Below are 18,498 nucleotides of genomic sequence, written 5' to 3'. Positions count from 1 at the left end.
TCGTCTGCTGGGTGAAAATACTAGAATGAAAGGAGCTGTTTCCTCCCACCAGAACCTCAGATTGAGAAAATGGCACAAGAAGACTATTTCTGACAGTCACTTAGCTTGACTGGTACTGCAAATTTGGAGATAGGGTTAAATTATATTAATGACATTTGATGGAAGTGACCAGTGCAGTGTAGAATTTGCTATACCCTTTCCTTCTGCTTTTGCAAGTACCTTGTGTATTTTATTCTTAAAATGTACAGCACACAGAATTATCAGACACTAAAAATAATATTTCTAATCCAATTTAAACACAGGTCTTTGAACAGTGTAATAGTTCCTTCCTGCCCATCTCTGTGGTCCAGGAATTCGTTCTCATTCATAGTGTATTTATTGACCTGGAATTATATCAAGTATTGCGGCAAGAGAGCTGTGTGTTGAGGAATTGCACTATTTCAGTTACTACAGAATTAAAAGTACAGGAAACATTCTTGTCTGCGGTTTGTTCTCATGGTATTTACATTGCTCAGCAAGAAGAACTAAACAACATTTTATAATCTTTAATCAGTAATTGAGGGAGAGATTGAAAGTATCTCTGTATTTAACAGAGAAACCACATTTTGTCTACTGTCTAAGATTACAGATTCCAGTTTCCTTTCCCATGAGGATTTAAATACTTTTTACTAATAATTCATATGTTCTGGTGCTTCAGAAATGCAAATGTGCTGCAAGGAGAATTTTATAATTCAAAGAATATTTGAGCACTGCTATCTAGAATAATCAAGAATTCAAGAAGAGGGATTTTACCAATATTTTGAATGTTTTCCATATCATTGCATTTCTGAGCAATAATTTCACAATATTCTGTTCAATAGTTTAAATATTAAATCATAATGAGAGTGCTTTATGCTTTTAATTGCCTAGATTGAAAATGGCAACTGAAAAATTTATAAATGAACCACAACTAGCTGTTACCTTGCATGGTTGCAATGCATACCTGTAATCCAAAAACATATGTGCCACTGTATAATAAATCACCTGTTTCATGGCAATTAAGTATGTAGAAAGATGGTTGTTTCAAATAAAAGCCTGCATGAGGATCAGAAATATTTCCCTTCAGAAATTAAAATAGTAAATCAAAACATACATGACCTTAATATGTATGTTGAAAATTAATCTCTTTTATGCTCTTGCCTAAGTTAGAAGGAAATAATAAGGTATGTAGTTCAAATCATTCAATGAAATCTCACACTGGAATGTCCTGTTTAAGAGTGTGAGTGACTGATAGTTAAAACGTGGGAGACAACAAACCTCATGCTTTTGGACCCCCGAAGGGATAAGAAAATATATGTGTACGAAAATGTGTCTGTGGGTATATAAATAGCATGTGAATGAACGTATAAAAATACATAAAAATTAAATACATGGAGGAAATAATGACAGAAAATAAAAGGTATAGGACAATTCCCCTGAAAGATGACACACAGCAGAAGCACCAAAGGTTTGTGAATCAGAAAAATTCATTTCAGGGCAGTTTCACACACACAGGGCAAGTAACATGGACCTTCCCTTGTGACACAATCCCTGGATTAAGGGAGACTCAGGATGCCTGTGGAACCTTGTTGCACTTCAGGCTGAGGTTTGCTGTGCTTCCTTGTCCTTAGGTCAAGGCCTTTGTAGAAAACTAGAAAAATCCACAGCTGAGCACCTTTGGAGAAAAGGAAGTGTCCGTGCCACAGTCCTGTCCTGTCCTTGCCTAGGTCTGCAATTGCAAAAAGCAGGACAACATACTGTTCGGCAGGCACTACTGTAAACATGGGCAGCCCCTGCCCAGGGCTTTGCCAGAATGGATGACATAACATTGTGTCCGTGTCCTCCATAGGAGGAAGTGACTGTCTGGTTTTGTGGCTGGGGATGGGAGTGCATCATGGTGTTTCATTGTCATTCTCTAGTGCTGCATTGGCAAAAGGCAGGGCAATAACAAAGCGGTCTCAATAAGAGTTTCCTGTGAGCAAGTGCTGCCAAGGGCTCTGCCAGAGTGAAAGACTTAACTGTGCTCTGTGTCCTTGTCGAAGAAAGATAATCTCTGGCACGGTGATGGAGGAAAAGAGTGCGACATTTTCTGTTCTTCAACTTTTCTGCTCCTGCAATTCCAAAAGGCAGAACAATAACATAAGCAGCAGCCACAGTCGCTCACATGGACAACCCCTGCCCAGGCCTCTGCAGGCTCGATGACTTAACTTTGTTTCAGTGTCCTTTGTAGAAAGAACCAAACCTATGGCTCTGTGGCAGTGGACAGGAGTGCAACATGGTGTTTTGTTGTCCTTCTCTGGGACTGCATCTGCAAAAGGGAGAACACTAGATGAGGTACATATCAGAGTTCCCTGTGAAGAAGCCCTACCCAGGGCCCTGCCACAGTAAATGCCTTAAGTTTGCTCTGTGTCCTTGTAGAAGACAGTTAATCTTTTGAAGTGTGGTGGAAGAGAAGAGAGCACCATTACCTGGTATTCTCCTTGTCCAGGCATGCAACTAGAAAAGGAAGGGCAACAAATGAAGCAGCAGCCACCCTTCTTCACTTTGGCAACTCCTACCCACAGCATTGCCAGGCTCAATGACTTAACTTTGTGTCAGTGTCCATTCTAGAAGGTATTTAAACTCCGTCGGAGTTGCTGCGTAGAGGACTGCACAATGGTTGGTCCATTCCCTGTATGGACTCACAGCTGAAATGCCAGAAGAAGAGACAAGAAAAGTCATCAGCCACCCTTGTTCTCATGTGGAACACCTGCCCAAGGCTCTGCCAGGCTCAATGACTTAACTTTGCGTCAGTGTCCTCTGTAGGAGGAATTGAATCTCTGACTATGTGGATGGGGACAGGCGAGCAGAGTTCTATTTTCCATTCCCTGTCGGATTTGCAGCTGTTAAAGGCAGGATAAGAATGTAGACAGCAGACACCCTGAGTCACCATGGGCAGGCCTTCCCAGGTCCCTGTTGGAGTGCATGACTTATCTTAGGTCTTTGTCCTTGTGGAAGGCATTTAATCTCTGGCAGTGTGGTGGAGGAGGAGAGTGTGCCATTGCCTCACCCTGTCCTTGTCTGGGCCTGCAATTGTAAAAAGCAGGACAAACAACTATGTAGCATCAACAGTCCCTCACATGGGCAACCCCTGCTCAGGACTCTGCAGATATTGGTGACTTAACTTTGTTGCAGTGACCTCCAGTGAAGGAAGTGACTCTCTGGCTGTGTGGATGGGGACAGGAGTGCACCGTGGTCTGGTCCATTCCCTGTCAGGTTTGCAGCTGTTAAAGACAGGATAAGAATGTGGACAGCAGACACCCTGACTCACCCTGGACAGCACTGCCCTGGACTCTGGCAGCCTCAGTGACTTAACTTTGTGTCAGTGTCTTGGTAGAAGAGATTTAATATGTGGTGCGCTGCTGAGGATAGGAGTGTGCCATGGTTGGTCCGTTCTATGTCAGGGCTTTCACCTGATATGGCAGGACAAGGAATGGCATCAGGCACCCTTGTTCACATGGGCAACCACTGCCCAGGGCTCTGCAGGCTCAATGACTTAACTTTGTGTTAGTGTCCTCCGTAGGAGGAAGTGACTCTCTGGCTGTGTGGATGGGGACAGGAGTGCACCGTGGTCTGGTCCATACCCTATCGGGTTTGCAGCTGTTAAAGACAGGATAAGAATGTAGACAGCAGACACCCTGAGTCACCATGGGCAGGCCTTCCCAGGTCACTGTTGGAGTGCATGACTTATCTTAGGTCTTTGTCCTTGTGGAAGGCCTTTAATCTCTGGCAGTGGGGTGGTGGAGGAGTAGAGTGTGCCATTGTCGGGTCCTGTCCTTGTCTGGGCCTGCATGTGCAAAAGGCAGAAGAAGAACCTATGGGTTAGGCATCAGAGTTCCCCAAGGAGAAGCCATGGCCATGTCTATGGCAGTGTGAATGTCTTATCTTTGGTCTTTGTCCTTGTGGAAGGCATTTAATCTCTGGCAGTATGGTGGAGGAAAAGAATGCGCCATTTTTCAGTCCTTTCCTGATCTGAGGCTGCATTTCAAAAATCAGAAGAAGAAACTATTTGTTTCCCATCAGAGTTTCCCTAGGAGAAGTCTTGCCTAGCGCTCTGCTTGACTGAATGACTTATCTTTGGTCTTTGTGCTTGTGGCAGGTATTTAATCTCTGGCAGTGTGGAAGAGGAAAAGAGTGTGCCATGCTGTGTGCTGTCCTTGTCTGGGCCTGCAATTGTAAGATGCAGGACATCAAGCTAAGCAGCAGCAACTGTTGCTCACTTGGGCAACGCCTGCTATGGGCTGTGCACCTCTCCGTTACTTAACTTTGTTGCAGTGTCCTTCAAAGAAGGAAGTGAATCTCTGCCTGTGTAGATGAGGACAGGAGCACACCACGTTCTGGTCCATTCCCTGTCCGGTTTGCAGCTGTTAAAGACAGGATATGAATGTGGACAGCAGACACCCTGACTCACCACGGACAGCACTGCCCTGGACTCTGGCAGCCTCAGTGACTTAACTTTATGTCAGTGTCTTTGTAGAAGAGATTTTATATGCGGTGTGTGGCTGAGGATAGGAGTGCACCATGGTTGGTCGGTTGGTCGGTTTTATGTCAGGGCTTTCACCTGAAATTGTAGGACAGGAAATGGCATCAGGCACCCTTGTTCACATGGGCAACCCTTGTCCAGGGCTCTGCAGGCTCGATGACTTAACTTTGTGTTAGTGTCCTTTGGAGAAGGAATAAAATCTCTATCTGTGTGGCTGCGGCCCAAAGCGCCCTGTGGTGTTTCGTTGTGATTGTCTGGGCCTGTGTCTGCAAAAGTCTGAAGAAGAGACTATGTGTTTCCTATCAGTTTCCCATGAAGAAGCCATGCCCAGGTCTGTTTATGTGCTTAAGGGATTGCTCCGTGTTTGGTCTATTCCATGTCAGGGTTTGCAGCTGAAATGGCAGATGGGCAAGCCATGGCATCAGCCACCCTTGTTCACATGGGGAACCCCTGCCCAGGGCTGTGCCAGACTCTGTCACTTAACTTTGTGCCAGCATCCTTATGGAAAGTAGCATATCTCTCTGCAGGAGTGGCTGAGGACTGGAGCACACCAAGATCTGATCCTGTCCCTTTGCGTGCCTGTGGCTTCAAAAGAAAAGATAACTGCAGATCAGCCACCAGTGCTCACCACGCACAACCCCTGCGCAGGGCCCTGCCAGGCTCGAAGACTTAACTTTGTGTCCTTGCAGCAGGAGGCGAGTGCCTGGCTGTGTGGCCGGGGTCAGGGATGCTCCGTGTTCCGGTCCTGTCCTTGCCTGAGCTTCTGGCCCTGGAAGTGAAAGGAGGAGCAGCCACCATCTGCGGTGCATGGGGCAGCTGCTGCCTCCCTGCCCGGGGCCAGCAGCCGGGCCCTCCCCTCCCTGCCTTCCTCCTGCCCTCTCACCTCAGCCCGGGCTCACGTGACTACTCGCCTCCAGGCTGGTCTGGCCCTTGTCACCGCACAGCCCTTTACATTCCCGTCCTGGAACCTGGGCTGCTAACTGCTGTGGAGTGGAATGGCCACACCAACATTCCATCTGCTGTGACGCAGTCACCACCAACATTCTGTTGGTTGCCATGGCTGCCCCATCACCGGGGCCCTCTGCTGCCAGGGGGAAAAGACTCACTCTTAGGCCTTGTCATACTCAGTGGGATGGGCAAACCCCACAACTCAGGCCCATAAGGGAAACAGCCAACAGAGAGCCAACTGTCACTCCTCTCTGTGCTGGAACACAGCCTATTGATCTGGGCTCTCACTGTCCTGTTCCCCCTCAGGTCCCCTGGGCCTCCCCCCTGCTGTCAGGGCTGGGGCAGAGCAAAATGGAGCTCAGCATGAGGGTGCAGACAAATAAATGTGATATCTAAACACCAGGAAGCAATTCAAGTGTTTGCCATACTGACCTAGTGCCACCTGGGCTGTCTTACAGTCCAGTATCCTTTGGATATGCATGATAGTTGCAGAGAGGATGAAGGACCTGGAAAAATACACTAAATGCGTATTTTAATTCCAGCTGTAACACGTAGAGTTCTGCTGTCTCCATGCATGAACAGTTTGCTCACACCTGGCTGCACAGAGCATGGTCCTGGGGTCTGGATTTTGTCACTTCAGGTGCTGCGAGGAGACTCACATGGGCTATAGCCACTACAGCAGGACAGGTCAGGGCTGGTGGGAACACGGCTCTGCACTGGTCTGCTCTGCTTGGGGTCTCAGGCACAGTGGAGACCTCCTAGTGACAGTGAGGATCTCCCTGCTTGTTAGGAACACTACAGATTAATTAATGTGCTCCAAGTTCGGTCTCCAGTGCACTTCAGATATCCTGAGATGTCTGGCCTAATCGTAAGGGGCCACTTCAGAGACCTCTCATACACAGATCCTGTGTCAGACACAGCAGCTCTATGGCTGGGAGAAAGCAAAGTGGATGAGGGAAGTTATGTCTGGAAAAGGCGGTGAAGGGATGGCTTTCGTTTTTGTCTTTTGTCTATTTAAACTGGAGATAAGTTTTCCCAAGTGAACCTTGTTTTGCCCATGACAGTAACTTGTAAGGGATCTCCCTCTATTTATCTCTACACGGGAGCTCTTTCATCCTGTTTCTGTCCTGGAGGAGTGATTGAGTGGCTGGTGGGTAACTGGCAGCCACCCAAGGTTAACCTCCCTCAGTAGGTTATGTACTGCAGTAATGCAGTTTGGAGTGTGTGTACTGCAGATGTAAGGGGTGAGTGGTGGTCATTTTAGCTTCTGAAATCTTCTGGTAGGTGGTTCTCGGATGGTTAGTGTTTCTAACCCTCTAGAAATTTTAACACATATATAAGCCTGTTTGCTTCCATAGAATAGCTCATGTGTATAGAGCTGCTCAAGAGGGCTTTATAATCATGCACCTTTTTTTTTTCCCTTGGCAATCATCCTTATCTACTGTCATCTAAAGATCTAACTCTCACCTTGCTTACTCATGAGACTAGGATAAGATCTCAAAGAAAATACTGCTACAACTGTTCATGGTCACACTCTGGTAAGACCCAGAGATTAATTTTTCCAGGAAAACTTTCATCAGAAGGAGCAGACTGATGCACTTGATTAGGCCTGGGACTAATAACCAGAGCTGAAGTTAGCTTTCCTGAACATAATTGAGCAGTCCTTCAGCCTAGTTTGTAAAAGGACACATGAACTATCTCTGTAAATATTACTCAATGTGCAGTTATACTGTATGCTGAAGAAATGGCATCTAGGTGGTTTTTGTTTATGTTTTTCTTTTGGTCACTATGTGTTTAATAAGTGATACAATATTCTTAAAAGACAAATTAAGAAATTCCTGGTTGTAATCAGGTGAAATTCATGTGGTTGCCCGCTTCAGACTGGAAATCCTCAAGCAGAATGACATCAAGCTCCCCTAAGCATTTGCTGCTGTTATTAATGTAGATGTAGCTTGGAATTCCTGAATCAGGTAGCATACCAAACTTGGCAAGGACACCAACGTTACTGAAAAGTGAACTTTTAACCCATGTCTACTTTTCAGTTGCCACCTTCTTAAAATCTCCAGTCCCTAAAAGCAGCGACAGACGAGAATCGCCTGTTCTTCAGAAGAATGATTAAATCCCATACTGATCGTTAGATACGTTTTCCCCAAGCACTTCAGATTTTAATCTGCACATTATTCTCTTCGGGAGCATCTCTACCTCATAAGCAATACAGGAAGTGTAAAGAGCAAAGAAGACATGGCGTTACTGACGAATCAAAATTAAACAGTATTGGCAACTTGAAAATTGTGAAGCAGCAACAGTGTTTACAGGAGAAATTTGAAGCCATTTATCCAAATGCTGAATATCAGCTCCGTTCATTTACCACTGAACTGAATGTTTCAAATTATAAATTAAGATTATGGTCCCTTAAGTGTCTTCTTTGATACGAAAATGTCAAAACCAGTTAATTAGTAATTGTTACTTAAAATAACAGCTGATAAGTTGGCAAGATAGCAGAAGACAGGCCAAATTCTATTAAACCTTGTCTTGAAATTTAAGACTTTTATCCTGGAATGTCAGAAAAATCTGTATTAGAGTGGTGCTATGCACATACACATTTGTTTTCTTAATTTGCTCTAGGAAATGGATTAACGACTAAATCTGAGTTTCAGAGATTTCGGGCTGTGGGATCATCATTCAGTCCAATTCACTCCTCAGTCCTGGCTCCACGACTGACTAGCCTCCAATATCTGCAACCTCACACTATGAGTCTCTGCGTGCCTCACAACCTCTCTTCACCTCCATTATCTGTGTTAGGGAAAGAGAAATGAGGTCTGCATGCCAGAGCCTCCTCCCACCATGAAACAGCAACATTAGCAGAGTGTGCGCTGGCTTCTGGGAAATGTTCTCAAATCTCAAAATTTCAATGTAGTTTTAAGCTCCTTGCATAGAAAAAAGAATAGAGTGGAGCCTTCAGTGCTGTTCCAGATCAATTTTGGAAGAGTCCAGGACTTTCCGTTACCTTTAACAAGGGCAGAAGAAGCTGGGAGCAGAGACAGAACACCTGACCTGAACGAGCCATCCTATTACTAGTTAACTACTAATTGCTAGTATTAAGTATTATTTCATACTACAGCATGCTGTGCCCAGTATATAAAAGGGTAGGTTACGCAGAAGGAACCAATCAGGTCAGGCTAGGTATGGTAAGCAGGTGGTGAGCAATTGTCTTGTGCATCACTTGTGCTTATTGTTTTGTTTCTTTCCTTTTCCTCTTTAGTTTTATATCTCCCTCCTTGTTATTCAGCTTACTATTAGAAGTATTGTATTGTACTCTAGTTATTAAACTGTTCTTCTCTCAAACCGCAGGGTTTGCATTCTTTTGATTCTCCTTCCCATCCTGCCCCGGAGGGGGGAAAGGGAGACTGAGTGAGCGGCTGCATGGTGCTAAATTTCCAGCTGGGTTTAAACCATAAGAAGGAGTCATAGATCACTTGAGATTTTCAGTTTCAAATCTGTCACTGCAGTTTAGATGAAGATGGTGTCATTAGGTGATCTGTTATGTTTTCTTGCATATCACATACCGTACCCCATTGCATTTTATTTAATCACCCTTTTATTAAGCCTAATAATTTATCTTTATATAATCTTGTCTTTTCAGCAAGTGCTTTGGTGTCTACAAATTAGATTGTTTTCTTCAATTATACTGTTGCATTCCAGATGATCTAACTAAGAATTTATTTAGTCGATTTAGCTACAAACCAATGGTCATCTCATTCATTATTATGTTGCTTCTGAGTCTCTAAATAATCTCTGCAATGAAATCTCCATGTGAAATGCAGATAAGCAGCTGACTGCATCTTTTCATTTGGAACAACTTGCATACGCTTAACTTTCTGAACTTCCTTTTACCTTTGTCTTCGCCACGCTGATACATAGAATCACAGAATCATCGAAAGGTTTGAGTTGGAAGGGACCCTAAAGATGATCCAGTTCCAATCCTTCTTCCATGGGTAGGGACACCTTCCAATAGACCAGGTTGCTTAAAGCCCTGTCCAGTCTGGCCCTGAACACTGCCAGGGATGGGGCAGCCACAGCTTCTCTGGGCAACTGTGCCTCACTACTCTCAGAAAAAAGAATTCCTTCATAATATCTAATCTAAATCTGCCCTCTTTCAGTTTACATCCATCCTCCCTTGTCCTGTCACTGCATGCCCTTGTAAAACTTCCCTCTTTAGCTTTCTCATAGGCCCCCTTTAGTTACTGGAATGCTGCTATAAGTGTCCTTGAAGCCTTCTCTTGTCCAGGCTGAATAAGCCCAGTTCTCTCAGCCTGATTTCAAAGGGGAGGTGCTCCAACCCTCTTGTCATCTTCATGACCCTCCTCTGGACTTGCTCCAAAAGATCCATGTCATTTTATATTGGGAGCCCCAGAGCTGGACACAGTACTCCAGGTGGGGTTTCACTGTAGTGGAGATAAAGGGGAGAATAATTCTCTTGACCTGCTGATTATGCTTGTTTTGATGCAACAGAAGTAAAGCCTGTTCTTACTCCATATAGCACAAATATCCATTTGGGCACTACCATTAAAAATGCAAGCATCCACCTAAAGAATTCAGGTTATTTTTCCAAAAGGAAGTGCAACACAGTATTTCAGTGTTACTGTAGAAAAGGTAGAAAAACTGTAGGACAGGTAGAAAAAATAGCTGTACTGCTAGTGACGGTAGCACCTTCCTAGAATTGTATCTTTTTCTTTTCTTTCCAGCAATCATAGACTATGACTTTATAATATATCTACAGAATGACTCTGTGGGAGAAGATAAAATCTAGAGAGAAGATAGAAATCATTAATTTTCATGAATATACTCCCTAGCCATACATCTACTAATCTGCATGTGGAAACATCCAAATATAAACCTATGATATAGTTTTTCATTCATTCATTAATTCTTGGTTTTGCTAGATTCTAGACTAATGAGAGCTCTGGTTATTTGCACCCACATTCATTAGTATTTTCTTTTGTGCCATATAAGAAGCAGATAAACAAATTGTCAGAAACAATCCATACAATGTTTTTGTGCCCACATTTTCCTTTCTTTTTCCTGCTGATTCCAGTGCCCCTGTGGAAGCCTCAGCTGTAATGTTCAAAACATAGTACTGGAGCTATTTTAACTTTGATAATATAAGCACGTATCTGAAGTCACTTATTGCAGTTGGGCTTTTTTAAATAAATCAAGTATTTCTCCCAGAAATGTATTTCTGCCAATATGCCCAACTAGAGTAACATCCATAAACATGGAAGTAATGTAAATATGCAGAACAGCAATCCACACTTTCACACAGTATTACAAAAAGGGCTAATAAGCTTGAAAATTATGCAAAACATAAACGACCAATTGCTGCTACTCTTTCTGTCTGTATGAATTTTCAGGCTAATTATTTGAATCAGTTTCAGTAGAATTATATATACCTGAAAATAAAGGTATTTTCAAAAACTCATTTGAATAACATTGTAAGAAGAAGAAGAAAAACCTAAGTGTATAATAAGTGTATGGTCCCTAAAAAGGACAGATGAATAGCATAATGGGTTTTCACGTCGTCTTTTCACTTTGTGATAATAATAGAATGGAGAAACCCAAAATTTCACAGAATTTAAGGACGTGGAAATTTGCGTCTCAGAATTAACATACTATAGCCTATGTCTCCTATGTTTCTCATCCTTTATCAGACTCCAAGACCTTTTTTCCCTGTACCAAAACTGAAGACTCAAGTCCTGTGCACCTTATCCTGTGCACTCAGTCTTTCTGAAATTATTAGCAGTGTGAAAAAAGTCACTGTTCCCAAAACTGTGAGCCCTTAAGATGTTTTTAAAGTTGTGTGGTGTCATTGGAACAAAACAGTAAATAATTTTTATGAGTCTATGACCAAACTCTAGTCTTCAGGTGTGACTTTCTCACTTCAAGCTGGTATTGGTAGGATAAATATAACAAGAGGTTATAAACTGCTAAAGGTGTCATGCTGCCCTCTCTGCCATTTGGAGAACTTTTATGATGTGAACATATGAAACCATAAAACTGACAGAGAAAACCCTGTTCCCATATGTTTAATTGCAAGTAGTAAAACAATGTAACTATGTCACCTCACCCAAATCATTAGGCTAGTGCTCTAAATTTGCAGTATGGGACTAAGTTATCTGAAAATTAGGAACAAGTCTAAATTTATTAAAATTTCAGTTTTCTAGTGCACGGTGAGCATTTTAGTTATCCCAACCTACGTGATCAGGAATGCTAAACCTGCAGCCTTTTACTTTATGAAGGTTACACTTCCCTCTTTGCAATATGAATGAATTGGAATAGTAGAGGTATTCTGTGGGTCTGTCTAGCCTTTCTTGTTCAGAAATGTGAATTCACATGAAAATACAGATACATGCCAAAATTAGAGAAGACAGTGGAGGAAAATGAAATGTCAGATATTGCTATATATTATTTAACAGTAGCCACCAGTTGCTGCCATTAATTTTACAAGTGATTTTTCTTAGCAACTGCTTTACATAAAGTCTTTTGTGAGATAAGCTGCTGCAAGCAGCAGGAAGATTTTTGTTTACCTTGCTTTCTATAAGCAGAGTTAACTCCTCTTGCTGGATTAATTCACTATAGCTGCTCATTATAGTGCAGGCCAAAATATGTCTGATAACAAAGCCATTTTAAGGCATGATGAATACTTAAACAATGGTATATATTTTATTGTTGACTTAGTAATATTTCTTCCTTATATGTATTTTTTTCTCTTTTAACTATTGCTTTTTAATACAGCATCTGAAATAATGTGATATGAACCTCTGGAAAACAAACATATTTTTTCATACTTTAGTCTCATTTTATAAAAGCTATAGTACATTTACATTTATTCAGACTTCCTAAACTGTAGCACTTCTATTTCCACAGAAAGTGTTGATTATGGGCCAGTGTTTGTGCAAGAGCCAGGAGATGTGATTTTTCCAACTGATTCTGAGGAGAAGAAAGTATCTCTGAATTGTCAAGCTCGTGGAAATCCTACTCCCACATACAGGTACTTGTTTTAGAATTATTTTTTGTTAGTTTTCAGAATATTAGCCGCTGCAATCCCACTCTGAGGTTCAATGTGCTTTGGAGAACATCATAACAGAAATTGTTCTGTGACACAAATGGCTTTCCTGATTAAATGCCTTTTCTGATTCTGAATAAGAAAGAAGTATAAGTGGTAGTGAATAAAAGCAAAGCAGTATGTGAAGTTGCAAATTATGTTCTCTGTCATCGTATCTATCCATGTGGAAGGACTCATTTTGTCCATTTTTTTGACTTGTGTCTGTAACAACCAACAAGACCAAAATCTTTAATTGATTTTTTTTTTAACATCTATAAAGATATGAAATACTGCCTCATTTTATAAGGAGAGCAGTAAAGAACAGGTACATTAAATGACATGACTATGCAATACAGGATACCATGGCTGAGCCAAATCTGGTGTCTTTTCACCCACAAGTCCACTGTTTTATTTCTTTGCAACCATTGCCTGTTGCCTAGTTTTTCATACAGACTCTTACTCCACAGATAGCTGCTATATGGATCTGTTATAATGCATCTATGAGTCTGAGAGTTCAGTTTATTAGTGATGCCCACTTGCAGGTGGGAACAATATGTTGTAGTCACCTAACCCATTTGCTATATCGGACTCTACTCATATTTTATACAAATTACAAATGATGTAGGAGGACTGAGGGAACATACGGTTGAATATTATTTCCTTATACCCTTTATCTTTTCTCATGCAGTCATTCTTCCCTTATAAAGGGAACATCAGGATTCTTATTGTTATGTTTTGTCATATGTGACAATCATAATTTCTGCATTTTATTTTTTACCTATTAAACCTAATTCATTTGTGGATTCTTTAGCATTCTGTTTGGATTCTCCTTAGACTTACTTGAATCACAGAACTTGCATTTCTATGGCTGGAAGAAATTCAGAGGCATAACTATCTTTAGATATCCCCACCATAACAGCACTGAATCTGCCTCTTTGAAACAAATGTGTGTCATCTGATCAGGGCAATCCCAGACACAGCTACAAGTTGGGCAGAAAAGAGATTCAGAGCAGCCCTGCAGAGAAGGACTTGGGGGTGTTGGTCGATGAGAAAATGGACATGAGCCAGCAGTGTGCACTCGCAGCCCAGAAAGCCAACCGCATCCTGGGCTGCATCAAAAGAAGCTTGACCAGCAGGTCAAAGGAGGTGATCCTGCCTCCCTACTCTGCTCTTGTGAGACCTCACTTGGAGTATTGTGTGCAGTTCTGGTGTCCTCAACGTAAAAAGGACATGGAACTGTTGGAACAAGTCCAGAGGAGGGCCACGAGGATGTTCAGGGGACTGGAGCACCTCCCGTATGAAGAAAGGCTGAGAGAGTTGGGGCTGTTCAGCCTGGAGAAGAGAAGGCTGTGTGGAGACCTCATAGCAGCCTTCCAGTATCTGAAGGGGGCCTATAGGGGTGGTGGGGAGGGACTGTTCATTAGGGACTGTAGTGATAGGACAAGGGGTAACGGGTTCAAACTTAAACAAGGGAAGTTTAGACTGGATATAAGGAAGAAATTCTTTCCTGTGAGGGTGGTGAGGCACTGGAATGGGTTGCCCAGGGAGGTTGTGAATGCTCCATCCCTGGCAGTGTTCCAGGTGGGGTTGAACAGAGCTTTGGGTGACATAGTTTAGTGTGAAGTGTCACTGCCCATAACAGGGGGCTTGGAACTAGATGATCTTAAGGTGCTTTCCAACCCTAACTATTCTATGATTCTATGATTAAATGGATGTGATTCATGGCACAACCTCCTCAAGCGCTGCAGGCCTGACTAAAACATGTAACATGGGATTAGGAACGGGCAATCAGAAATTTTTCAAACTGAAATTACATGCACTCCCCACCTTGTAGTATAAAAGCAGTGTTGCATTTTTCCTTACTGACATTCCTTGTGAAATTTCTATTGTATATTTATTGCTTGTTGATTAAAAATTATGTCTATTATTTCCACACACTGTTAAAGTCTTATCAGTCCATTAAAAATAACACAACCATGGAGAAAAGTAAAAAATTCCCATGAAAAGAAGGAAACCCTATGTTCAGCCCTCCCAGACAACCTTACTCTTGTGGAGATTTTTTTTGGAGAGCCTATGTCATCTCCTTTCTTTCTTGGTCCAACTGTTTTTTTGCATTTTCCCAATGGAATGTGGTCAACAAATAAAGACTTTCAGTGTGTTTTAAAGGGCAGCTACAAAGAGCCTCTCTTTTCACAAGAAGCCACATGGAGAAGGCAAGAGAGGTTTCATCTCAAGAAAGAAATTTTTACTGTAAGAACACTCATTCACTGGAAAAAACCTCCTCAGGGACTTGACAGAGTCGCTAGATGTTTTGAAGATGTAATTGAACAAGGTGCTAGATAATCTCATCTAGCCTCCCTTTCCCATGAAATGTTGGCCCAGATGATCTTTTGAGGTCCCTTTCAACCTGGGCTGTTTTATGATCTGGTGATATCCTTCAGTTCTCCAGAGATCCATTGGTGTCAACTGCCTTACAAACAAAATTTCCTGACTGCTGTTCATGCAGGGAAAGCTTTGACCTGAAAAACCTAATTCTAGCAGCACCGTTTAACTTCTTTCCTTATGTTGCTGTCACTTGTCTGTACAGCATATGCAGTACACACTACCATTCAAAAGAAGGGAAAAGAGAGATAAATTACTTTGTGAGGTATTTACTATTCTTAGGGCAGGTGCAGGGGGAATTTAGCCTCAAAAAAGTCTATAGATAGGCGAAGGTTTGTTATATGCCCTTGCCTAACCTTTGGCATGTGAGATAGTGAAAAGAAGGGATATTTTCATATCACCCAAGACCCTGTTATCCGCAAGCACAGGACAATAGAGATATTTATTTCTGTGGGCTGTGAGGTCCATGCTGCTAAGAATTATTTTCAGAAAAAAAAAAAAAAAGAAACAACAAAAGCACAACTTTTCTTTTTTTAAAGCTACATTAAGAGAATGTGTAAAGCACTCAAAAATTCCAAAATTAAATTGTCTTTGCCATTGTAATTAATTTCCTTAATAAGTGTAACTTATGAAACCAGTTTACAAATTCTTTGGTTTTGCTTCATTTTAACAGAGTGGCGAATGCTCACATCATTTCAGATTTTCTTCTTCCTTGGAAAGAGTTTTTTTCCTCTTGTTCAAGTTCTACTCTGAAATAACAAAAACAAAACAAAACATAATTTCTTGAGTTTCATTAATTAAAGTATCAAGATGCATTAATTTAGGGAATAACTCCCTCAAATAAACTGATTCCATTTGCTCAGCATTTCTGCAAATCATACTTTAGTATCAGAAGTCAGAAACTGTGCAATGAAGAGCATAACTGAGATCTTTGAGGAGGAATACAGACATTCACAACCTTCCTGTGGGATCTCGGCAGTGTTACTGAGTTAAAGGCAGGTGCAGAATTCCCTGAGATGCTGCTTCACTACACTGCTTTCACTGCCTGTGAAACACCATGGGGTTTTTTTGTGTATAATACATATATGTATATATAACACATATAAGCTGATTAGAATTTTTTGTCAGCATCATTTCCTCATAAAAAAAGACAGCTGAAAAATATTTTTAGATTATTTTCTGTCTGCCTAAGCCAAAATGGAGTACTTTGAAATGTTATCTGTCACTTGCCTTCAAGAAAAAATGTAGCTGATTTTACCTATCATCTTGTTACTTTTTAAGTATTGTATTTGGGATTCTGTCCTCCCAGATCAGTCAGGGTACATAGAAGAAAACATGTCACACAATTCAGTGTTGCTATTCCTCTTACATGCTTTGATTATATGCAAGGAATACAATCACCCATGATAAACCCCAAGATACATAGCAGGCAGCCATCAAGATCCAGAGTTTTGGGGTATCATTACAAAAACATATTTTTACATTGAATTTAACTGAAAATTAAAATACTAAAGAAAGCTAATTAAAGGAATTGAATTTTGTGTCACCCCCTATTTGGAAATGCCAGACTCTGTAATTTTTACTTTTTCCTTATCTAAATCTCCCATAATATTTGAATCAATTGATTTTGCATTTTTATTTCATATATATATACATATGTAAAAGTTAAATTTCTTTGTTTCATTCAAAATCTTAACTCATTAATAAATTGTTCAGGATGAAAAGTTCCTTATATGAATATATCAATCTCTTTAACAATGTAGTGAATCCTACAGACATTTCCCTAATATCCTTTGCAATGTAATGTCAACAGTGTTTCATTTCTTACATTAAATGAAACAGGGGTCCTCTGTGATTAAAAGTCCAGTCATAAGAAAAGGGACAAATAATAGTTCCTTAGTTTGTCTTAATTCTGACAATTCCCACCTTTGGATTAAGAAAAATTCAGAGCTGCTTCAGCTGAGTTCTTCTGTCTGTACCTCTCTCACCATGAATGTTAACAAAGTAGGTTGAACTGATAATCATTTTACTTCATTAAGGTTGCCTCTGGAGTCTAGATGTTGCAAAGTTCTTCCCTTTGCTGAACTCTGGCAAAGTGCCTATCAGTTTCTGGAGGCAGTTTTGAAACTGCAGAATGACTGCAAACTAGCAACGAAGGAAATACCTGTGTACCACAATAGCTGTGCCATACCTGTTTACACTGCTTATCTCTTCTTTGCATTCTTTTAACAGCTTCATGTTCTATACAGTTGGACATGAAAGCCAATCTAAAAATCTTCTTAGATGGATTATTATGCTTTATTTGAGATATTGCACCCCTCCCCAAAGGTTATTCCAGAGTACTGGAGTCTATTAACCTACCACACAAAATCTTTTTTCTTTCAGCCAGTGGACTATAGCAGGGTTTGTTATTTCAGTCTTTGGAGATGAATGAGAGGGGTGAGGTTTTTTGGCAGAGAATATCCATGGGAAAAAAAACCAACCAAAACCCCAAATGCACTCACATAGCAGCAAACTTATGAGACTGTTAGGTCTCCATTTCTGAAACCTCAGAAAAAGAAGTGTTCATTCGAGAATTACTCAGTGCTTTGGCTCAGATGTGATACTTTCTAGTATGTTTCTTACAGCCTGGCTTTTTCTACCGTATGTTCGCTCCCATCACTGTCGCTATTGTTTAGGCTTCTTGTTTCACTCCCAAACACCTCTCAAACTTAGTACTTCTGCCAACTCCTCATCTGATCTTAGTTTCCATTTACCTGGTAGCTGCCAGGCATTACCCTTGACCAACCACCAGCAAATTCCAGTCTCATATGTCCCAGTCTTCTCTGAATTTTGTGTATGCTTATTCCATCTGATATTATTTTGCCTTTGTCCATTGCCAATTTCCTTTGTTTCACAGCAGCCTGTGTACATAAATCTACCTCCCTGCTCTTCATAGTCCTTGTTCTTCTCCTTTCTGTACTTAAATCATTTTTTTTTTTCATTTCTTGAGCCTAGAAGAGCAAATGCTGAAAGAGTGAAAAAGAAGGGTTCTTTGCCTTCGTATAGTGCAGACAGCTCTGCTAACTCTAACCTCATCTGGACCCAAGGCTTTAATGTTAGAATATGAATTGAAACATTGATTATTATAAGCACAGTAGAAGTCCTATTTTGGATATAAAGGATTATAGCATTTGCTATATGGGTTTCAAGTCTGAAGCCTTTGTGGATCATAGCATTTTCAGGAGGGCGGGGGAAGAAAAAGGAGGTTACTAATTTGATTCGGCACAGGCAAACCAAAGTATGCACTTTCTTTTTAGGGTCAAAAGATCCGTTTTTACTTGTGGGTTGGGTTTTTTGTCAGAAAAACTTTTATTAGGCATATTTTGTGGAATGTCTCCATCCAAAGCTCTGCCAAAGAAATGGGTTCCTGCCCAGGATATCTTTAAGTAGCTGTCATCCTTATAACAACTGGGGCTGTCAGGTTTTGTCTACTAAGCTGGATGCCTTCCTTTGGCCATAAATTACTCAAGTAATTTCCCTCTTT

General features: G+C 41.2%; 1 protein-coding gene across 2 annotated transcripts in view; it reads left to right on the top strand.

Annotated features, from left to right (window-relative positions):
* CNTN5 (contactin 5) overlaps positions 1–18,498 on the top strand; it is a gene marked incomplete at both ends in the record, with an annotated part of 355,379 nt that overhangs the window by 104,270 nt on the left and 232,611 nt on the right. For both annotated transcript variants that reach the window (XM_080614312.1, XM_080614311.1), the window contains one exon: positions 12,413–12,536. In XM_080614312.1, the coding sequence (XP_080470438.1) occupies positions 12,413–12,536 (124 nt within the window). The remainder of the gene's footprint in view (positions 1–12,412; positions 12,537–18,498) is intronic.

Source organism: Psittacula echo (genome assembly GCF_963264785.1).
Source record: "Psittacula echo genome assembly, chromosome: 3".
NCBI classification, from domain to species: Eukaryota; Metazoa; Chordata; class Aves; order Psittaciformes; family Psittacidae; genus Psittacula; species Psittacula echo.
Note: the sequence above shows the minus strand (reverse complement) of the source record. Positions and strands in the feature narration are given on the sequence as shown.